The sequence below is a fragment of the Muscardinus avellanarius genome, assembly GCF_963383645.1.
Source record: "Muscardinus avellanarius genome assembly, chromosome: 12".
In the NCBI taxonomy this organism is placed as follows: Eukaryota; Metazoa; Chordata; class Mammalia; order Rodentia; family Gliridae; genus Muscardinus; species Muscardinus avellanarius.
Window position 1 is genome coordinate 20,171,836 of NC_137798.1, and position 16,894 is coordinate 20,188,729.

Sequence of the window (16,894 nt, forward strand, 5' to 3'; positions counted from 1 at the left end):
ATTTATTTATTTATTTATTTTTGTGGTACTGGAGGTGGAACTCAGGGGCTTTTCTACCTCTGGGCTATACTGCCAGACCTTTTTTATACTTTATTTGGAAATAGGATCTCACTAAGTTGCTGAGGGCCTCACTGAGCAGTTGAGGCTGGCTTAGAACCCATACAATCCTCCTGTCTCAGCCTCCCAAGCACTAGGATTAAGTATTTTTATTTTTTGAAACAAAGTCTCACTGAGTTGCAAAGTGCCTGCTAAGTAGCTGAGGCTGTCCATGAATGGCAATTCTCCTGTCTCAGCCTCCTGAATGCTGGGATTACAAGCATGCGCCATCACGCCCAGCTCTAAAATTATATTTTAGCCTAAGTGTCCTTTCCAGAGTTTTCTCATGGCTGTCTTCATTTCTTTGTTTCGCAGAGTATAGATAATTGGATTCAAGATAGGGGTGATAATGGTATAAAATACAGCAAGAAACTTATCCACGGAGTGGTTGGTGAAAGGCCAGACATAGATGAAGATACATGGACCAAAGAAGAGAATCACCACTGTGATGTGAGCAGTCAGAGTAGAACGGGCTTTAGACTGTCCAGAGGAAGAGTGGCTCACAATATTTTTGAGGATTGAACTGTAAGAGATAAACAAAATAAGGAAACAACTAATGGCAATCACACCACTATTGGCAATAATAACTATCTGTACAGAATAGGTGTCAGTGCATGCCAGCTTAGTGACCAGAGGGAGATCACAGAAAATGCTGTCCACTACATTAGGACCACAGAAAGGCAAGTTCACAACAAAGGGTAACTGAAGCCCTGTGTGAAGGAGACCTGATAGCCAGGAGGTCACTACAAGCAAAACACACACTTTCTTGTTCATGATGGTCATGTAGTGTAGGGGTCTACAGATGGCTACATATCTGTCATAAGCCATGGAAACCAATAGTACCATTTCAACTCCACCCAATAAATGAAGAAGAAAGATCTGGGTGAAGCAACCAGCAAATGAAATGGTCTTTTGGTTTCTTACCAAGTTTGCAATCATTTTGGGGGTGGCAAAAGAAGCAAGGGTCATATCAACAAATGAGAGATTTCCAAGTAGAAAGTACATGGGGGTGTGCAGATTTGAGGTAAATAACACTGTGACCACAATAAGAAGGTTACCCAAAACTGTTACTATATATATAACTGAGAAGAGTGCAAGAAGAAGAAACTCTATATCCTGAAAGCTGGTCAGTCCCATCAAAATGAATTCTGTTACTTGAGACTTATTTGATAGTTCCATGGACTCAATCATATGGATTGCTCTCAGATGACCTGCTAAGAGAAAGAAGAGATTACTCATACCAGGCTTTCTTCCCCTTAATTTAGGTTTTTCAATAATCTTTGACTTTGAAATTTAGTATCATTCTCTATTACCTCTGGCAAAGAAGATATAATCTAAGTAGTCTGTCCCTATCTTTCACTTAAAAGTAATAGCCCAGTCATGTGTCTATTTCTTCTAAGCATACCAAAAGTTCAGATCAAAGGACATTAATCGTATTTGGGAGACTTGTGTTATCTTTTGGGCCATGCAATACATTTATCTGAACTTCTTGGAGAACTAAGAGGCTCAGTCCAAACTTTTTCAAGTTTCTAATTTAATTGAATTTTAGAATGTCTTCCACCAACTACCTTAAGAAATTCAGCCATGTTGTGTGTGCATGCATTTTTATAGCATTTTGAACCTCACTATGATGTATAATTATAATATACAAATAACAATAAATTATCTTTTAGTTCTAAAACAGCTACTGAATTTTGCCATTGTATAGCAGACAGAAATTTTTCTGGATTAGTTGAGTCATGGGAGTTGAAGGGAGGCATAGTGCTGCCCTTTCTTTCCTGAACTACTACCACCTATAAGTGTGCTTCTTGTATCTATTCTCCTAGAAAGTCTTTCTGGAAGAGACTATTTTTTCTTATAAGATTGGCGATACCCACAGCCAGTTGTCACATTTCCTAGAGAAGTCTCGCAAGTCCCATTAGTTGCAAAGGCCACTGTGGTTAAATAGCAAGGATGAATATTCTGAATCTTAGTGACCCTGCAGACTTTAATAAAAACTAAAGGTGATGGAGGGAGCAAGAAAGATGCTATGAGTATAAGTAACATGTAAAAATAAACTATTTAATTCCTTTTAGCTTACAAATTGTAGCCACTGCTATTTGTACCCCAATATGATGTATGAATATAATGCACCAATAAAAAAAAAGAACTTTTAGGGCAAAAGGATGGGAAAATGACAGAGAGGAGAGAGTAGAAAATAAATTAGGGAAGATCTTAGGGTTTTTTTTTTTTTTGGTGGAACTAGGGATTGAACACAGGGGCATTCTACCTCTGGGCTACACCCCAGCCCTATTTTTAATTTATTTTGTGGTACTGGGGACGGAACCCAGAGGCTTTCTACATTTAGGCTATACTCCCAGACCTATTTTATATTTTATTAGGAAACAGGGTCTCACTAAGTTGCTAAGAGCCTCACTAAGTAGCTGAGGCTGGTTTTGAACCTGTGCAATCCTCCTATCTCTGCTTCCCAAGCACGGGGTTTACAAGTGTGTGCCACCATGCCCAGCTTTTAATCATTTATTTTGAAATAAGGTCTCATTAAGTTGTGGAGGGCCTTACTAAGTAGCTGAGGCTGGCCAGGAACCTGCAATCCTCCTGTCTCAGCCTCCCAAGTATTAAGATTACAAGAGTGGGATACCACACATGGCTTGGGTATGGATTTAAATACATTAATATACTGATATAAACAGGATCAAAAGATGATAAAACTGCAACAAAGCTTTCTAGGTATGGTAGTGCATGCCTGGGATTCCAGTACTTAAAAGGCTAAGACAGGAGGATTACAACTTAGTGAAGCCCTCAGCAACCAAGTGGGTTCTGTTAAAAAAAAAAATTAAATAGTGTTGGAAGTGTAGCTCAGAGGTAGAATATCTGTGGGTTTGATCTCCAGTACTGCAAAAAATATATATATCATGATGGAAAATTGGAAATGCAGAAAAAGAAAGGTGCATGATAGAAAAGAAGAAAAAAAGGGTGTGGCCCTTCCAGTAGGAGGAAGGTTTCTAAGCATGCTGGGTCTTCCTATGGCCATGGCAGTGCCTGATCTGGAGCAGTACTCAAACCTGTGTACCACACTCATTTTTGGCAGCTTGGACTTCCTGGTTGGTGCCACTTTCTATCTCATTTAATTTAATCCCCTAATGAAGCTGTAGGCACAAAAGTACAGAAAGTTGAACCAGAAAGTACAGCCAAGAAATCAAGCTGGTATTGTTGAAGAAGACCTGCAGCCACCAGAGTTAAATATGTGATCAAATCCAGATGTCAGGAGATTAGAGGACTTTCACTAGCTCCGATTATGAAATAAGAAATCTTCATGCTTCTGACTCTGAGTACAGTAAATCACCTCAGTATGGAAAGGTGGATGGAGAAGAAAACTGTGACACTGTCTTATAATAAAAGACTGCACAAGGATTCAATTTTACTTTTTAAGTATCAAAAGAATTCTGTAAAAACTATTATATTTGAGAGGTCCTATTGATTCAGTTGGCATTCCAAAAGTGAAGCTATTTGTATGAGATAATATTTACAAAAAGAATAACCAACTAAGTCATTCATAGAAGAATATACAGAGCCATATGTCACAATAAAATTGCATCAAATATGTGAATTTTCAGTTGTGTAATCTCATACTTGATTGTATAGTGCTTCTTGGCATTTATATAAACATTTCCTCCATTCATCTGTTAATGGACACCTCAGTTAGTTCCATAATTTGTCTGTTATAAATTGTGCTGCTATAAACATGAGTATGCATGTACAGTACTTTAATTTTGGAAAGACACTGAAGAGTTGGTGTAGCTGAGTTATATTGTGGTTCCATTCCTAGTCTTTTGAGGAAACTTCAGAATGATCTCCATAGTGGTGGTACTAATTTATATGAGATATTAATTTCCCACATCTTTGCCAACATTTATTAATGTTAGAATTCTCTTTTTTTGTGGTACTGGGGTTCCTGGAAAACCTTCTACCTCCGGGATACACTCCCAGACCTTTTTTATACTTTTATTTGGAAACAGAGTCTCTTAAGCCAGTGCAGCTGGTTTCCAACCTGCTCGATCCTCCTGTCTCTGTCTCCCAAGCTCCGGGATTACAAGTGTGCACCACCACGCCGGCTTATTGTTAGAATTCTTAATGCTTGCCCAACTAACCTGATGTTAGATGAAATCTTCATGTTGTTTTGACTTGCAGTTCTAAAAGATGTTACTAGCCAGGCGTGGTGGCATATACTTGTAATCCCAGCATTAGGGAGGCTGAGACTGGAGGATCGTGGTTCATGGACAGCCTTAGCTACTTAGGCTCTTTGCAACTCAGTAAGACCCTGTTTCAAAATCAAGAATAAAAAAATTGGGAAGGGGGTATAGCTCGGATGTCAAATGCCTCTGGGTTCCATCCCTAGATCCGCAAGAAAAAAAAAAGATGCTACTAAAAGATGTAGAACATTTTTTCACATATTTCTTCATTATTTGTATTTCTTCTTCTGAGAGGTTTCTTTTTAATTCAATTGCCTACATTTTGACTGGGTTGTTACTATTATTGTTATTTGATGTTTAGTTTTTAAAAATTTTTGTAAGGCCAGTGTCATTTTGATATCAAAACTGAAAGAGAATTTTCTCAAGAAAAGAAAATTATAGTCCAATTTTCTTGCTGAATATAGATATGAAAATTCTTAATGAAAAACACTAGCAGTTCACATTCAAAACCTCATTGAAAAGATTGTGTTCCATGACCAAGTTGGTTTTACTCCAGGAATGCAGGTTTGGCTCAAAATATGCAAGTCAATAAATGTAATTCATTGCAGAAATAGAATTAAGGACAAAAATTACCTGATTATCTTAGTAGATACAAGAAAAGTGACAAAATCCAATGACTGTTCATGTTAAAAATTACTGAAGAAATTAAGGAAGTTACCTTAACATCATAAAGGCACTATCTGACAAATCACAAACCAGCATCATACTTACAGAAAAAAATAAAAATATTTACTATAAAATCAGGAACAAGCCAAGGATGGCAGGGATGTCTACTACGACCACTCTTATTCAATATAATATTTGGAATTTTAGCCAGAGAATTTAGGTAAGAGAAGAAAATGAGTGGAATACAAATAGTTAAAGAAGTGGAATTATCTTTGTAGATGACCCTATAGTTAGAATATCCAAAAACTCAACCTGAAGATTTCTGGAGCTAATAAACAAATTTCACAAAGTAGCCAGATACAAGAAAAAAAAACTTTTCTGAACATTAATAATGAATCCACTGGAAAAGAAGCAAGGTAAACAATTCCCTTCAAAAATTAAAATACTTAGAAACAAAGTTAACCATGTTTAAAAACATAACTCAGGGCTCTAGTCTTCCCTAAATTTAAGTTGCTAACTGTACTTTTACTTTATTTGCTCTTCTGAATTTTAAGCCCTTACCTAACCTGTGTTGCTTATCTTAGGACAATGACACTTTGCTGGTGTATAACCATATGACTTTCATGACTCTGAACACAATACTTTCTGCTGATTAGAAACACTTGTGATGCCCAGACACCATTTGGTGGCTCATTTGCCTTTTGAATATGTTTCAGTCTAAACCCTGGTATGGGACAGAAACTAAAGATTTCTAGAAGATGCAGGTAGTTAAGGTATTATTGTTATTTGTAAGAAGGATCTATCTAGCTGATTAAGTGTGCTTCATAGCTTTGTGAATCCTGTGACATCAACTGTACTGATTCCAGCCAGTTCAGGTGACTCTGAAGCTACTTTACTCCTAGTAACATATGTGTAGAGTGAATTAAAAAGGAGTCAGGAACTAATATTTGATGTCTCAAATTCACTGTCAGTTTTCAGAGACCTCAGTAGAATTTCTCACCCAGTCGCTCTCCTCACAAACTGCTTCTTCTCATCTGACTTAACTCCCACCGTTTTGCTCACTCCTTTGAATAACTGACAAGTCCAAACGTTCCCTGCCTTTGACCTACTCAGTCCTTTCCAGAGTGACATTTAATTAATTGTTTCCTGTGGTTCTACATAATGAAGAGAAAGTGGATATTAAACAGTGGCTCTTTAGCCGGGCATGGTGGCGCATACTTGTAATCCCCGCGCTTGGGAGGCCTAGACAGGAGGATCACGCAGGTTCGAAGCCAGCCACGCACGCTGGCTTAGGAAACCCTGTTTCCAAATAAAAAAATGTAAAAATAGGTCTGGGAGTGTAGCCCAGAGGTAGAAGGACTTCCAGGAACCCCAGTACCACCAACAAAACAAAACAAAACAGTGGCTCTTTCCACTGTTGAGAGGACTTGGGAATGGCCACTAAGCACATAACACAATAAAAGGAAGCCCTGGCTTAGAGAAGTGGGGTTATTGGAGGAAAGCTGATCCTTGTGATCTTCTAAGTTTATGTTTTACAGGCTCTAAAGGGTGTGCAGGTCAGGCCTACACTTTTGTTCAGCATATACATTTATTTTTTATGTTGTTGCTTCTTTCTAGCCTTTGAGCCAAAGCTCTAAAATCAACAACTCTATTTAGAATAATTTCTCTCCTGTGACTGGTTGGAGGTTGATCAGCAACAGTAATATTAAACAAAATCCAAACAGAGATGTGTGAACATAAAAATATTTAGATTGTATTAATTAACAAGCATCACTTAAAGTTGGCTATTTCAATAGCTTTATATAGCAGGATCCTGGCTTTCCCAGCAAAGCCTCTAGAAAGAAAGGATTTGGGAAATGTATAACCTATTAAGGAGAAACACACACATACCAATCATTGAATGATTCTTTGCTTTAATAACTCGTTCTGTTCACCTCAGTTACCTAAATTGATACATTCTCACTGATACTTTTCCTAATAAAAAAAGATGGAATCAGAATTATAATTGTCTTCTCTGTGCTCTGATAGCACTGCTCTTATAATCTGTACTCTTGTTATTTGCATGTAGTTTTTCTTCTTCCTAGATCAGTTTCTTTAATTTATTATTATTGCCACCTTAGCATTCATCTTAGCACACTGCCTGACATATAACATTCTCTCATCAATGATAATAAATTTAATCATTCATTGAGACTGTATTTCATAGACTCTGTACTTGGAACTTTATATAAATTATCTTCTTAATTTTCATAACTCTGAGTTTAATTCTCTTTTTAGCAATATTTCTAGAATCTCTGCAACATTTTCTGAAACCCAGGACTACCTTTAACCCATGGCTGGTTACAACACATTTATTAAATAATTGCCATGTGTGAGATCTGTCCAGCAAATATGTTGGCTTTAAAATGTTAGCAATGTCTTCTTACCAGTTCAGATGAAGCAAACACAATGAGTTCTGGTGGTAAAAATATCTGGCTGGGTATTAGTCTTCTGAATTCATAGGTCCATAAAAGGTACAGTTCACTAAAACATAAAAACAACCTGTGGACTCCCTAATATACCCTCTTTTAGAATTGAGGAGTTGCCAGTAATTGCTGGAAAACTTAGAACTCATAGATGATTCTAATGGGAATTAAGTTTGTTGAGGGAATAATGTTTTAGGGCTACAAAGTATTGTTATGGTCTTTTAGCATTTAGGATAGTTTGAATAATGCAGATAAAGTTAGCCCTACTAGGGAGACTAGAGAGGTTTTGAAAACTAATTGTTTCTTTTTATCTTTGCTTGTCCAGATTGTGGGACAGCTTAGGTTTTTATTCTTTAATATAAAATAATGAGATTAAATTCGTGTGTGTTGGGTTCTTAGAACTGTCCTATGCTGTGACAAATGTCACCATTATCACAAGATGATACAAACATAATTGTTTTGGTGGATCATAGTGAGAAGATGGGAATACATGTACAATCCTATAGAAATATAGAAGAGTAAGTGAGGGACATGGGCAAGTAGGTAGATATTTTGAAGAAAGGCATGTATGGACTTGTGTTTAATCATGGCATTGCATCTATAAGCTATATCATTTTCTCTTATGCTGCAAGCATTTATTAGCTCCATTTACTTGTTTACTAATGAATAATCTAGTGGTTGCGTTCTTATTTTATGTTAGTCACTAGACTAATCATAAAAGATTTAAGTTCATAAACATGTTTCTAGTTCTCTGACAGCTTATAGTGATTATAAATAGCTACTTCATAGAAAGCATTTAATTTACTAGATATGGGGTTATATTTTTATTATAATTCATTTGTCCCACATAGTGAATATTAGTTTATATATTAATATAATAATCACTGATATTGTTGAATTATTATTAATTGATCAATAATTGGTTATAATTGCTTTTGAAATAATTTTTAGATTAGGATACAAAGCATAAAAACTTCAAGTAATTTTACCAGACTCAAAGCAAATAAGAAACAACATATTAGATCCTTAATTATTCTGTTACTCCATTTCAAATAACTGGGCATTAAATAACTTAAAAATTTTTAATGCCACATTTTTATTTTACAAATATCTGTACTAATTTGATCAGTTTTCTTCATTAGTTGATATTATATTTCTAACCCAATTTATATATTTCAAGCATTAAAAAAATATATATATATATATTTACTTATGGTACTTGGGATGGAACCCAGGGGCATTCTACCTCTGAACTACACCCCCTATTTTTTTTCTTTATTTTGAAACCTGATTTCACTGAGTTGCAAAGGGCCTCACTAAGTAGCTGGGGATGTCCATGAACCACAATCCTCCTGTCTCAGCCTTCCAAATGCTTGGATTACAAGCATGTGCCACCAGTTTATTTTATTTTAATCTCTACTTATTGGTGCATTACAATTATATATCATAAAGTTCAGACAGATTATAACAGCATGACACAGAAATTGAATACTGAATAGCTAATGACATGAGAGGCAGTCTCCAAACACACTGGGAATCTGAAAAAGCAATTATAAAAAAGGTATTAGATTATGTGGAAAACAAATGTTAGAAAGGGGAATGATGCTAAATAATACAGAATGGTGGAGCTCTTGGTCTGCAGTTAAAAACAAACTGGTGATGTCTTCCATGAAGTTGGGCTTTGATCAAATGAAGTGGATATGTGGCTTATGATCTAGTTATTTACTCCCCTGTGTTTATTCTAGAGAATTTTTCAAAGGTTTAAGGTATGGGTTATATGTTAATCAACAAATTGTTATGTTAATTGGAAAATTGAAGCTGTTTAAAACTTAATAAATATATGGGTAATGAGTGATTCACACTCTGGAAAAATAGTAAATTTGAAGTAATTAATTATATCTATAAAGACAATATTACTTACACTGAGAAGAAAAAATGCCATTTATGCTAATTAAATCACCACATTGATAGAAACAATTTGGCATTATTTAAAGGATAATATTAAACACGATTAAATGAGTGAGAAGAAAAGTACTAGAATTAATTTAGGAATAAAAAATTTAAATGATTAGATCTGAGTGTACATTTGAGTGAAGCATCTTACTAATTCTATATTTTCATATCTATTATTAAAATCTGTTTTAAAAGATAACATCAGAAAAGTAAGAAAAAGCACATAAGAAAAAGTACCAAAGGGGAAAGAGAACATCCTATAAATTTGAAATAATCCTATAATTTGAAATGATATGCAGAATCATTATTATTATATACTCTCTCCCATCCTGCTTGACCAATAGATAGTCTTTCTATCTGCACCTGATGTAGGTGTGGGCCTGTCCATTATCTCCAGTATAAGCCTTTGTTATGACCAAGATGTGTTACTTGTTTAACAAAGTCAGGGGTCACATGGTATATGCCCTCTTTGATGAAGGCCTGTACCATCCTCTTGCGTCCTTAGGGAGTTTTAGCCTATTTGCTAAAAGTTATTTATTATGTAAAATTGTCTTTAAAATATGAAAGCCCTGGGCCACAACTCTTTTGTGTACTTGGTAATCACTTTTGGTAAGGGAATTCTGTAACAACTACCTCCCCTCGCTGCCTGAGTGCCTGCGCAGCACCCAGGCCCTGACTACTTTTTACATTTTGAAATTAAGACCAAAGCAATTTTCCAACCAGCACATTCCCCATCAATATCTATAATATACAAAGAACTTAAAAGACTTAGTACTAAAAAGAAAAAATAACCCAATTAATAAATGGGCATTTAATTAAATGGATATTTCACAAAAGAAGAAATACAAATTACCAATATATATGGTGAATATATATAGTATATATATATGAAAAAAATGTTCAATGTCATTAGTAATTAGGGAGATACAAATTAAAACTACACTGAGATGCCATCTATATAAAGCATGGGATATAAAACATTTTTTAGAAACTTATAAGCAATCTAACGTGCCAGCATATAGCTTCAGAAACTTGTTTGGTCATGTCAGGATGGGGCTCATATTAGCACTTCTGTGCTGAACAGCATACATGCTTTCTCACCTCTTCAGCATGGGGCTCAGAGCAGCAATCTGTGCTTCAATTGATAACAGACACTTGGAACATAAAATGCTTTCTTGCCTCTGATGGATTTATGTCATCAATAAGTTTGATTTGATGATAGGAGTCTGGCAGTTTCAATAAGCCTGAATGAACTTGCCGAAGACAGTGGGAGAAAAAAACCAAGAAAGTCCTATAAAAACCCTGGCCTTCCTATGAACAGTGCTCTGAGCTTTGCTTATGCCACAACATTCTTCCTGTGTGCATGACTCAGATGATCCAGCAGCTTGGTCCAATTATGCTCTTCTTGCTGACTGAGAATCAGTGGGACAGAGACTTCTGACAGCTCAGCATGCAGGTCAACTGCTGAATTTCTCGTCCATTCCTGGACTTGGTTTGCTATTCCCTAACTCCCTGCTTATTTGAATTGTATTATTCACTGATTATTTGAAGTGCTCTTCAGTTTTAGAACTTGTATTAATACATTAGTTCAACCTAAATTGTCAGGTTTGCTAGTGTGAAGTATATTGATTGTTTGATGCTCATTCATTGCTAATTGGCTTTGGCAAAGAGGCCACTCATCCAAATTTAGAACTCAACTTAACTTTACTTAGACAATTTTCTGATAAATTCCTGTTTGCTATCATCTTTGAGTGTTGAATAAGCCTCTAGCACTGTAGGAAAATACAAGTTGTATGTAATGTGACTCATTGATCTTAAGACATTGTGATCACATTGCTAATAACACCATCTAACCCCAATTAAAATAACAGTCATCAAGAACTCAAACAACATTAAATGTTGGCAAAGATGTGTGTTTTTAGAAAATCTTCTGTACTGTTGCTTGGAATGCAAATTAGCAAAGCTGCTATGAAGATTCCTCTGAAAACTAGGAACGGATCCAACATATCCTGCTATACCACTCCTAGTTTCTTTGCAAATGAATAAAAATTAGAATATTATTATAATACACACATATTCATGTTTATAGCAGCACAGTTCATAATTGGCAAATTATGGAACCAACCTAGGTGTCTAGCAACAGATGAATGGATTATAAAATATGGGATATACACACAATGGAATTCTACTCAGCAATAAAGAAGAACATAATAATTTCACTTGCAGAAAAATGAATGGATTTGGAGAACATTATGTTAAGTGAGATTAGTCAGTCACAGAAAGTGAAGGTTAATATGTCTTCTCTCATATGTGGAAGCTAAAGGGTATTTGGAATATAATACGGACTTAAGATAATAGAGAAGAAATTCCAGTGGAGGGAGGGAGGTGGTTTTTGGGGGGAGAAGGTAGGGAGAGGGAGAATTAATGAAGAAAGCACTTCCACTGACCATGTACATATATGTAATAATATCAATACCAGTCTCAATATCTTGTATGGGTACATGAAGGAGTACAGAGGGAGCTGGGGGAAAGCCCACCAAGTGTTGGCTGTGTGCCACTATTACTGTGAACTGCATTATGTGAGACTATAATGCAACAACTTAAGTATTAAAAATATACATGTTTTAACAAATGAAATAATATACTCTACATTTCAGGTGAATTGTCAACATTTAAAGCTAGTTAGACTTTTTAACCTATAAGTAAATTCATATAAATCTAGAAATAAATCCTGCAAAGATAAGAACAAAAAAATAGAACTCTAGCTGGGCATGATGGCACATGCTTATAATACCAGAATGCTAGAGACTGAGACAGGAGGATTGCAGTTCACAGTCAGCCTCAGCTACTTAGTGAGGCCCTTCACAACTTAGTGAGACCCTGTTTCAAAATAAAGACTAAAAATTAGGGCTGGGGGTGTAGCTCGGAGGTAGAATGGCCCTGGGTTCTATCCCTAGTACCGCAAAAAAAAAGAAAAGAAAAGAAAAGAAAAGAAAAAAAAAAGAATCCCGTCTTATTCAATATTCTCACTGCTATAATCTAAAATGACCAATCACATAATTTAGAGGAAGGAAGATTTACTTAAAGGTTTTGTGGAAATTTTGGATTCAGTTCATGTGAGGCTGAGGTCCGAAACTCAAGGTACATCAACAGGAAGTAGAGAAAGAGAGAAAGATAAATGCTCCGCTATTATATTATGAAGGCTGAAGCACAGAGTGATAGGGGAAGGAGAGAAAAATGTATAATTCCCAAGGTCATGCCCCCAGGGACTCCTTCTAAGCAATGAAGCCCCACTTTCAACATTGCTACCTTGCTTCCATGATGGAGATAGGACATTCTAAATACAAACCATTACACTCTGCCACTGGCACCCTAGACCTTGGGGTGACCCTACAATGCAAAATATATTTAGTCCATCTCCAAGAGTTTTCATAGTTTTAACAGTTTCAGCATCCCTGAAAAGTTTAAAGTCCAAAGTCTCCTTTGAGAGTAAAAGTAACTCTTAGCTGTGAACCTTATAAAAACAAAAAACAAGTTATACCCAATGTGCAAATCAATGGCACAAAATAAACATTTTTATTTTAAACGGGAGAAATAGGGCCACAGAAAGTAGGAATGAGACCCCAAAGAATATTGAAATCCAGCAGGGTAAGTATTTGATCCTGGATATTCACTTCTGGCATTTGGGGCACATGATGGTGAGATGTGATCTCAAAGGGGCCTTAGCCCTGCCCCTGTGGCCTGGTTGATTGCATCAGGCAGTGTACTGATATCATATTCATTGGCTTTATGGCTTACAACTTGCAGCCTTTCCTTACAGTCATTCCACATTTCTGGCATCTCAAAATCTCAGGATTTTTTCTTACAACCTTATCTTCACCCTCACAGCTTCACAAATTGCTCCATTTTGATCTGTTTGCAGGGATTATGACTCTACCATGTTACCTGGCTTCCTATCCCTTTTCTTGAAATTTGTGTGGAAGACTCCATGACTCCTTTTTTTTTTCTTTCAGCAAAGCCAGCATTATGTGAGCACCAAGATTAATCACCAGCAGGAAAGGCAGTCACACTCTCTTTAATAATTGCTGGTGGGCTATTTTCACTTAAGCACCTGGACCCACCTCCGTCCAGGCCGATGATGGACCTGCTTCCTTCATGGCTACTGATTTCTCCTTCATTTTATCCATCTTACTTTCTTCCCACTTTTACCCATGCCTTTCTAGACAAACTGCAAATTTATAGTCTCCCTTCTTTACTTTCTACTTTTGAAATTCGGTATATAATTCTCTGAAATTGGGTATTAATATCCATAATGCAGTTTGGATACTTTGTTGTTTTGAGATTTATTCCACCAGCTTAATCAGTTCATCATTTTAAAAATTGGCCTCACACAGTTTCATGACACAGGTAAAATGCCAATTAATTATTTACTAACATAACTCATATGGTCTCAACTCCATTTTTCTATAGAGTCCCGTTTGCTCTCCCAAATCTCCAGAGTACAGTCTCTACTGTCCCCTTTTCTAGTCACATTCTGGCCCTTTCAACTTCATCTCAAAAAAAAGTTTCAAAGACTTAAAAAGTCATACTTAGATATAGCAGTGACCACAATCCTGGCACCAATTTCTGTCCTGGTAAACTTCCTCACTGCTCTAATTAAAAAAAAAAACAAAAAATAAAAAACAAAAAACAAAAAAAAAGTGACCACAGGACTTGGAGGAAAGATTTATTTGGTTATAGACTTTTGGGGTTTCTTGTGAAGATGGGGACTGAAGCTCAGAGGATGATGGTGAGAAACAGAGAGAGAGAGAGAGAGAGAGAGAGAGAGAGAGAGAGAGAGAGAGAGAGATAGATCCCAAAGTTCTTCTGTAACATCAGGGAGGCTGGCAGCAGGGGAAGGACCATATATTGTCCACAAGGCTATACCCCCATGGTTTCCTTCTTAGAAACTAACTCCCACTTTCAGCATTGCTAGTTTGTTTCCATGAAGGCTAGCGGGACATTCTAAATAAAAAAATTACAAATCCCTCAAAGGGTATAAACGTTTACAACATTAGACAGAATTTTAGCAATTTCTAATAAAGTTGTAATGTTTATATCTGAGCCAATTTTTATGAGAATAAGGTACCTACCTTGGAGGAATTACCACACTTGTGCACAATATATATGTAAATATATTCGTCTGAACATTAAACAGTTGGAGTTTTATAATGTTAATTGATAAGACTGCAAATATCTCCAAAGGAGAGTGGATTTAAATATTTTTCAGAGTATCCATAAATAGAAGTCATTATAGCCTTTAAAATGAATGAAATAGAGTTACACAAACCTAAACAGATGAGTCTTAAAACATAAAATTGAGTGAAGAACAAATTTTAGAATACTGACATTTATATATATTCCATTTATATAAAATTTTAAAAATATACAAAATGATGTGTTTCATGCCCAATATATAGTGAAGAAAATAATTTAAGAAACATACAAAGAATAATGCTAATGGAGCTGAAAATAATGATGATGTTTTCTTAGATAAAATAATTAGATGTAGATGGTTACTTAGGCTCTTCTGGATATCTAAGAATCCACTTTTTTATTTTTGTTTTTTTATTCTGGAACTGAGGATTGAAGCAAGGGCCTCACAAATGTTAGGGAATTGCTCTACTATTAGGCACTGAGCTGCATCTGCAGTCCTGTTCTTTATTTATGTTATAGTTTTATTAGTGCATTGTAATTATACATTGTAGTGAGGTTCAAAGTCATACAAACATTCATACAGTACTTGTGATTCTCTTCAGGTCCCACCCTGCTACCCACTCTTCCACATATGCTACAGAGAGATTGGTGGAATAAGATTTTTCTTTTAATTTTTGGGGTGGTACTGGAAATGGAACCCAGGGGCCTTCTACCTCTGGGCTACACTCCCTGACCTATGCTACACATACACTAAAATATGACATGCACATATTGTTAGGCATGCATACTTAAGGAAGAATTTGGCTCTTGATGATTCTCTCTTCCTGGCTCTCTCCCCACTCTCTCTCTTTCCCCATGCATGTATTGAGATTGCCATTGGTGTCATATCACTCGGAACTACACATGATGTGAGAGAGCAATTCATGAATAAAAGTACACACACACACACACACACACACACACACACACACACACACATATATATATATATAATTTTATGTGTGTGTGTGTATGCACATATAGAATTAGTTCTAGTTACTATAACATATATATTGCTTTAGAGATAATAATGGACAAATAGTTGATAGAAAACTAAAGGGTTACTACCTTTAGATTTTTTTTCTTTTTTTTTGTGGGTCTGAGGATTGAAACTAGAGGCATTCTACCTCTGAGCTACACCCCCTGCCCTATTTTTTATACTTTATTTTGAAATAGGGTCTCACTTTTTTGTGGAGGGCCTCACTAAGCAGCTGAGGCTGTCCAAGAACTGCGATCCTACAGTCTTAGCCTCCTGAATGCTGGGATTACAAGTGTGCGCCACCACACCTGGATATTCTTTAGAGTTTTTGATAAAAGCAGAACATTTTTAATTTGATGGTAAAGTGGACATAGAATGTGTATTTATTCTAATGCTTATGGGCCACATATTTAAATTCATGGCTTAGTACAATTTATGGTTTACTTTTCTAGATTAACCAATGTACATAATTCATGTTTTGTTTTGGTGTGAACACCAGGAATATGTAGAGGCTACTTTATTTACTCATTTTCCAGGGGATTAGTGCAGTAGTAATGAGCATACTTGTTTCTGGAGAGGTGTACAAAGAAATATGAACACAAATATAAATGAAAGTATAAGAACAATAGTGCAAAGCAGTTTTTTCAGGTGTGATTTCTAATTTCTTAAGAAAAAAACATTTCTAATAACACTTTGTATCAAATATTATATGCATCTATTCATACATTAAAAACTAGCCTGTATGGTAGTGCACGCTTGTAATCCCCGCACTTGGGAGGTGGAGATAGGAGGGTCACGCAGGTTCGAAGCCTGCTGAGCAAGCTTAAGAGACCCTGTTTCCAAATAAAAAAGTATAAAAGTGGGTCTGGTAGTGTAGCCCAGAAGTAGAAGGGTTTCCAGGAACCCCAGTACCACCAAAAAAAACAAAAACCAAAAAAACAAAACAAAAAAAACTAGCCTGTAGATGTTGTTTAAAACGTTTGACATGTTTGTGAACTGCAATCCTCAAGTCTCAGCAACCCAAATGCTAGGATTACAAGTGTGCACCACCATGCCCAGCTTTGCTCTTAATAATAATAATAATAATAATAATAATAATAATAATAAAGTCAGGTCTGGATTTTGAAATTCAGTTAATAATCCATTTTTTCACTAAATTCTTTATTACACTTTAAAACTGACTTACTAACCTCAATCAGAACTGAATTACAATAAAAACAATTATTCTTCAGTTAAACCCAATAACTAGCCAGGCGTGGTGGTGCACTCTTGTAATCCCAGCACTTGGGAGGCAGAGACAGGAGGATCAC

General features: G+C 36.0%; 1 protein-coding gene across 1 annotated transcript; it reads right to left on the reverse strand.

Moving 5' to 3' along the window:
- Window positions 1-351: 351 nt before the first annotated feature.
- Window positions 352-1,287, reverse strand: LOC308270898 (olfactory receptor 4K17-like; the record flags this gene model as incomplete). The annotated part of the gene is made up of 1 exon (XM_080707053.1): window positions 352-1,287. The coding sequence occupies one exon, from the start codon at window positions 1,285-1,287 to the stop codon at window positions 352-354; it is 936 nt and encodes a 311-aa protein (XP_080563179.1).
- Window positions 1,288-16,894: the final 15,607 nt, after the last annotated feature.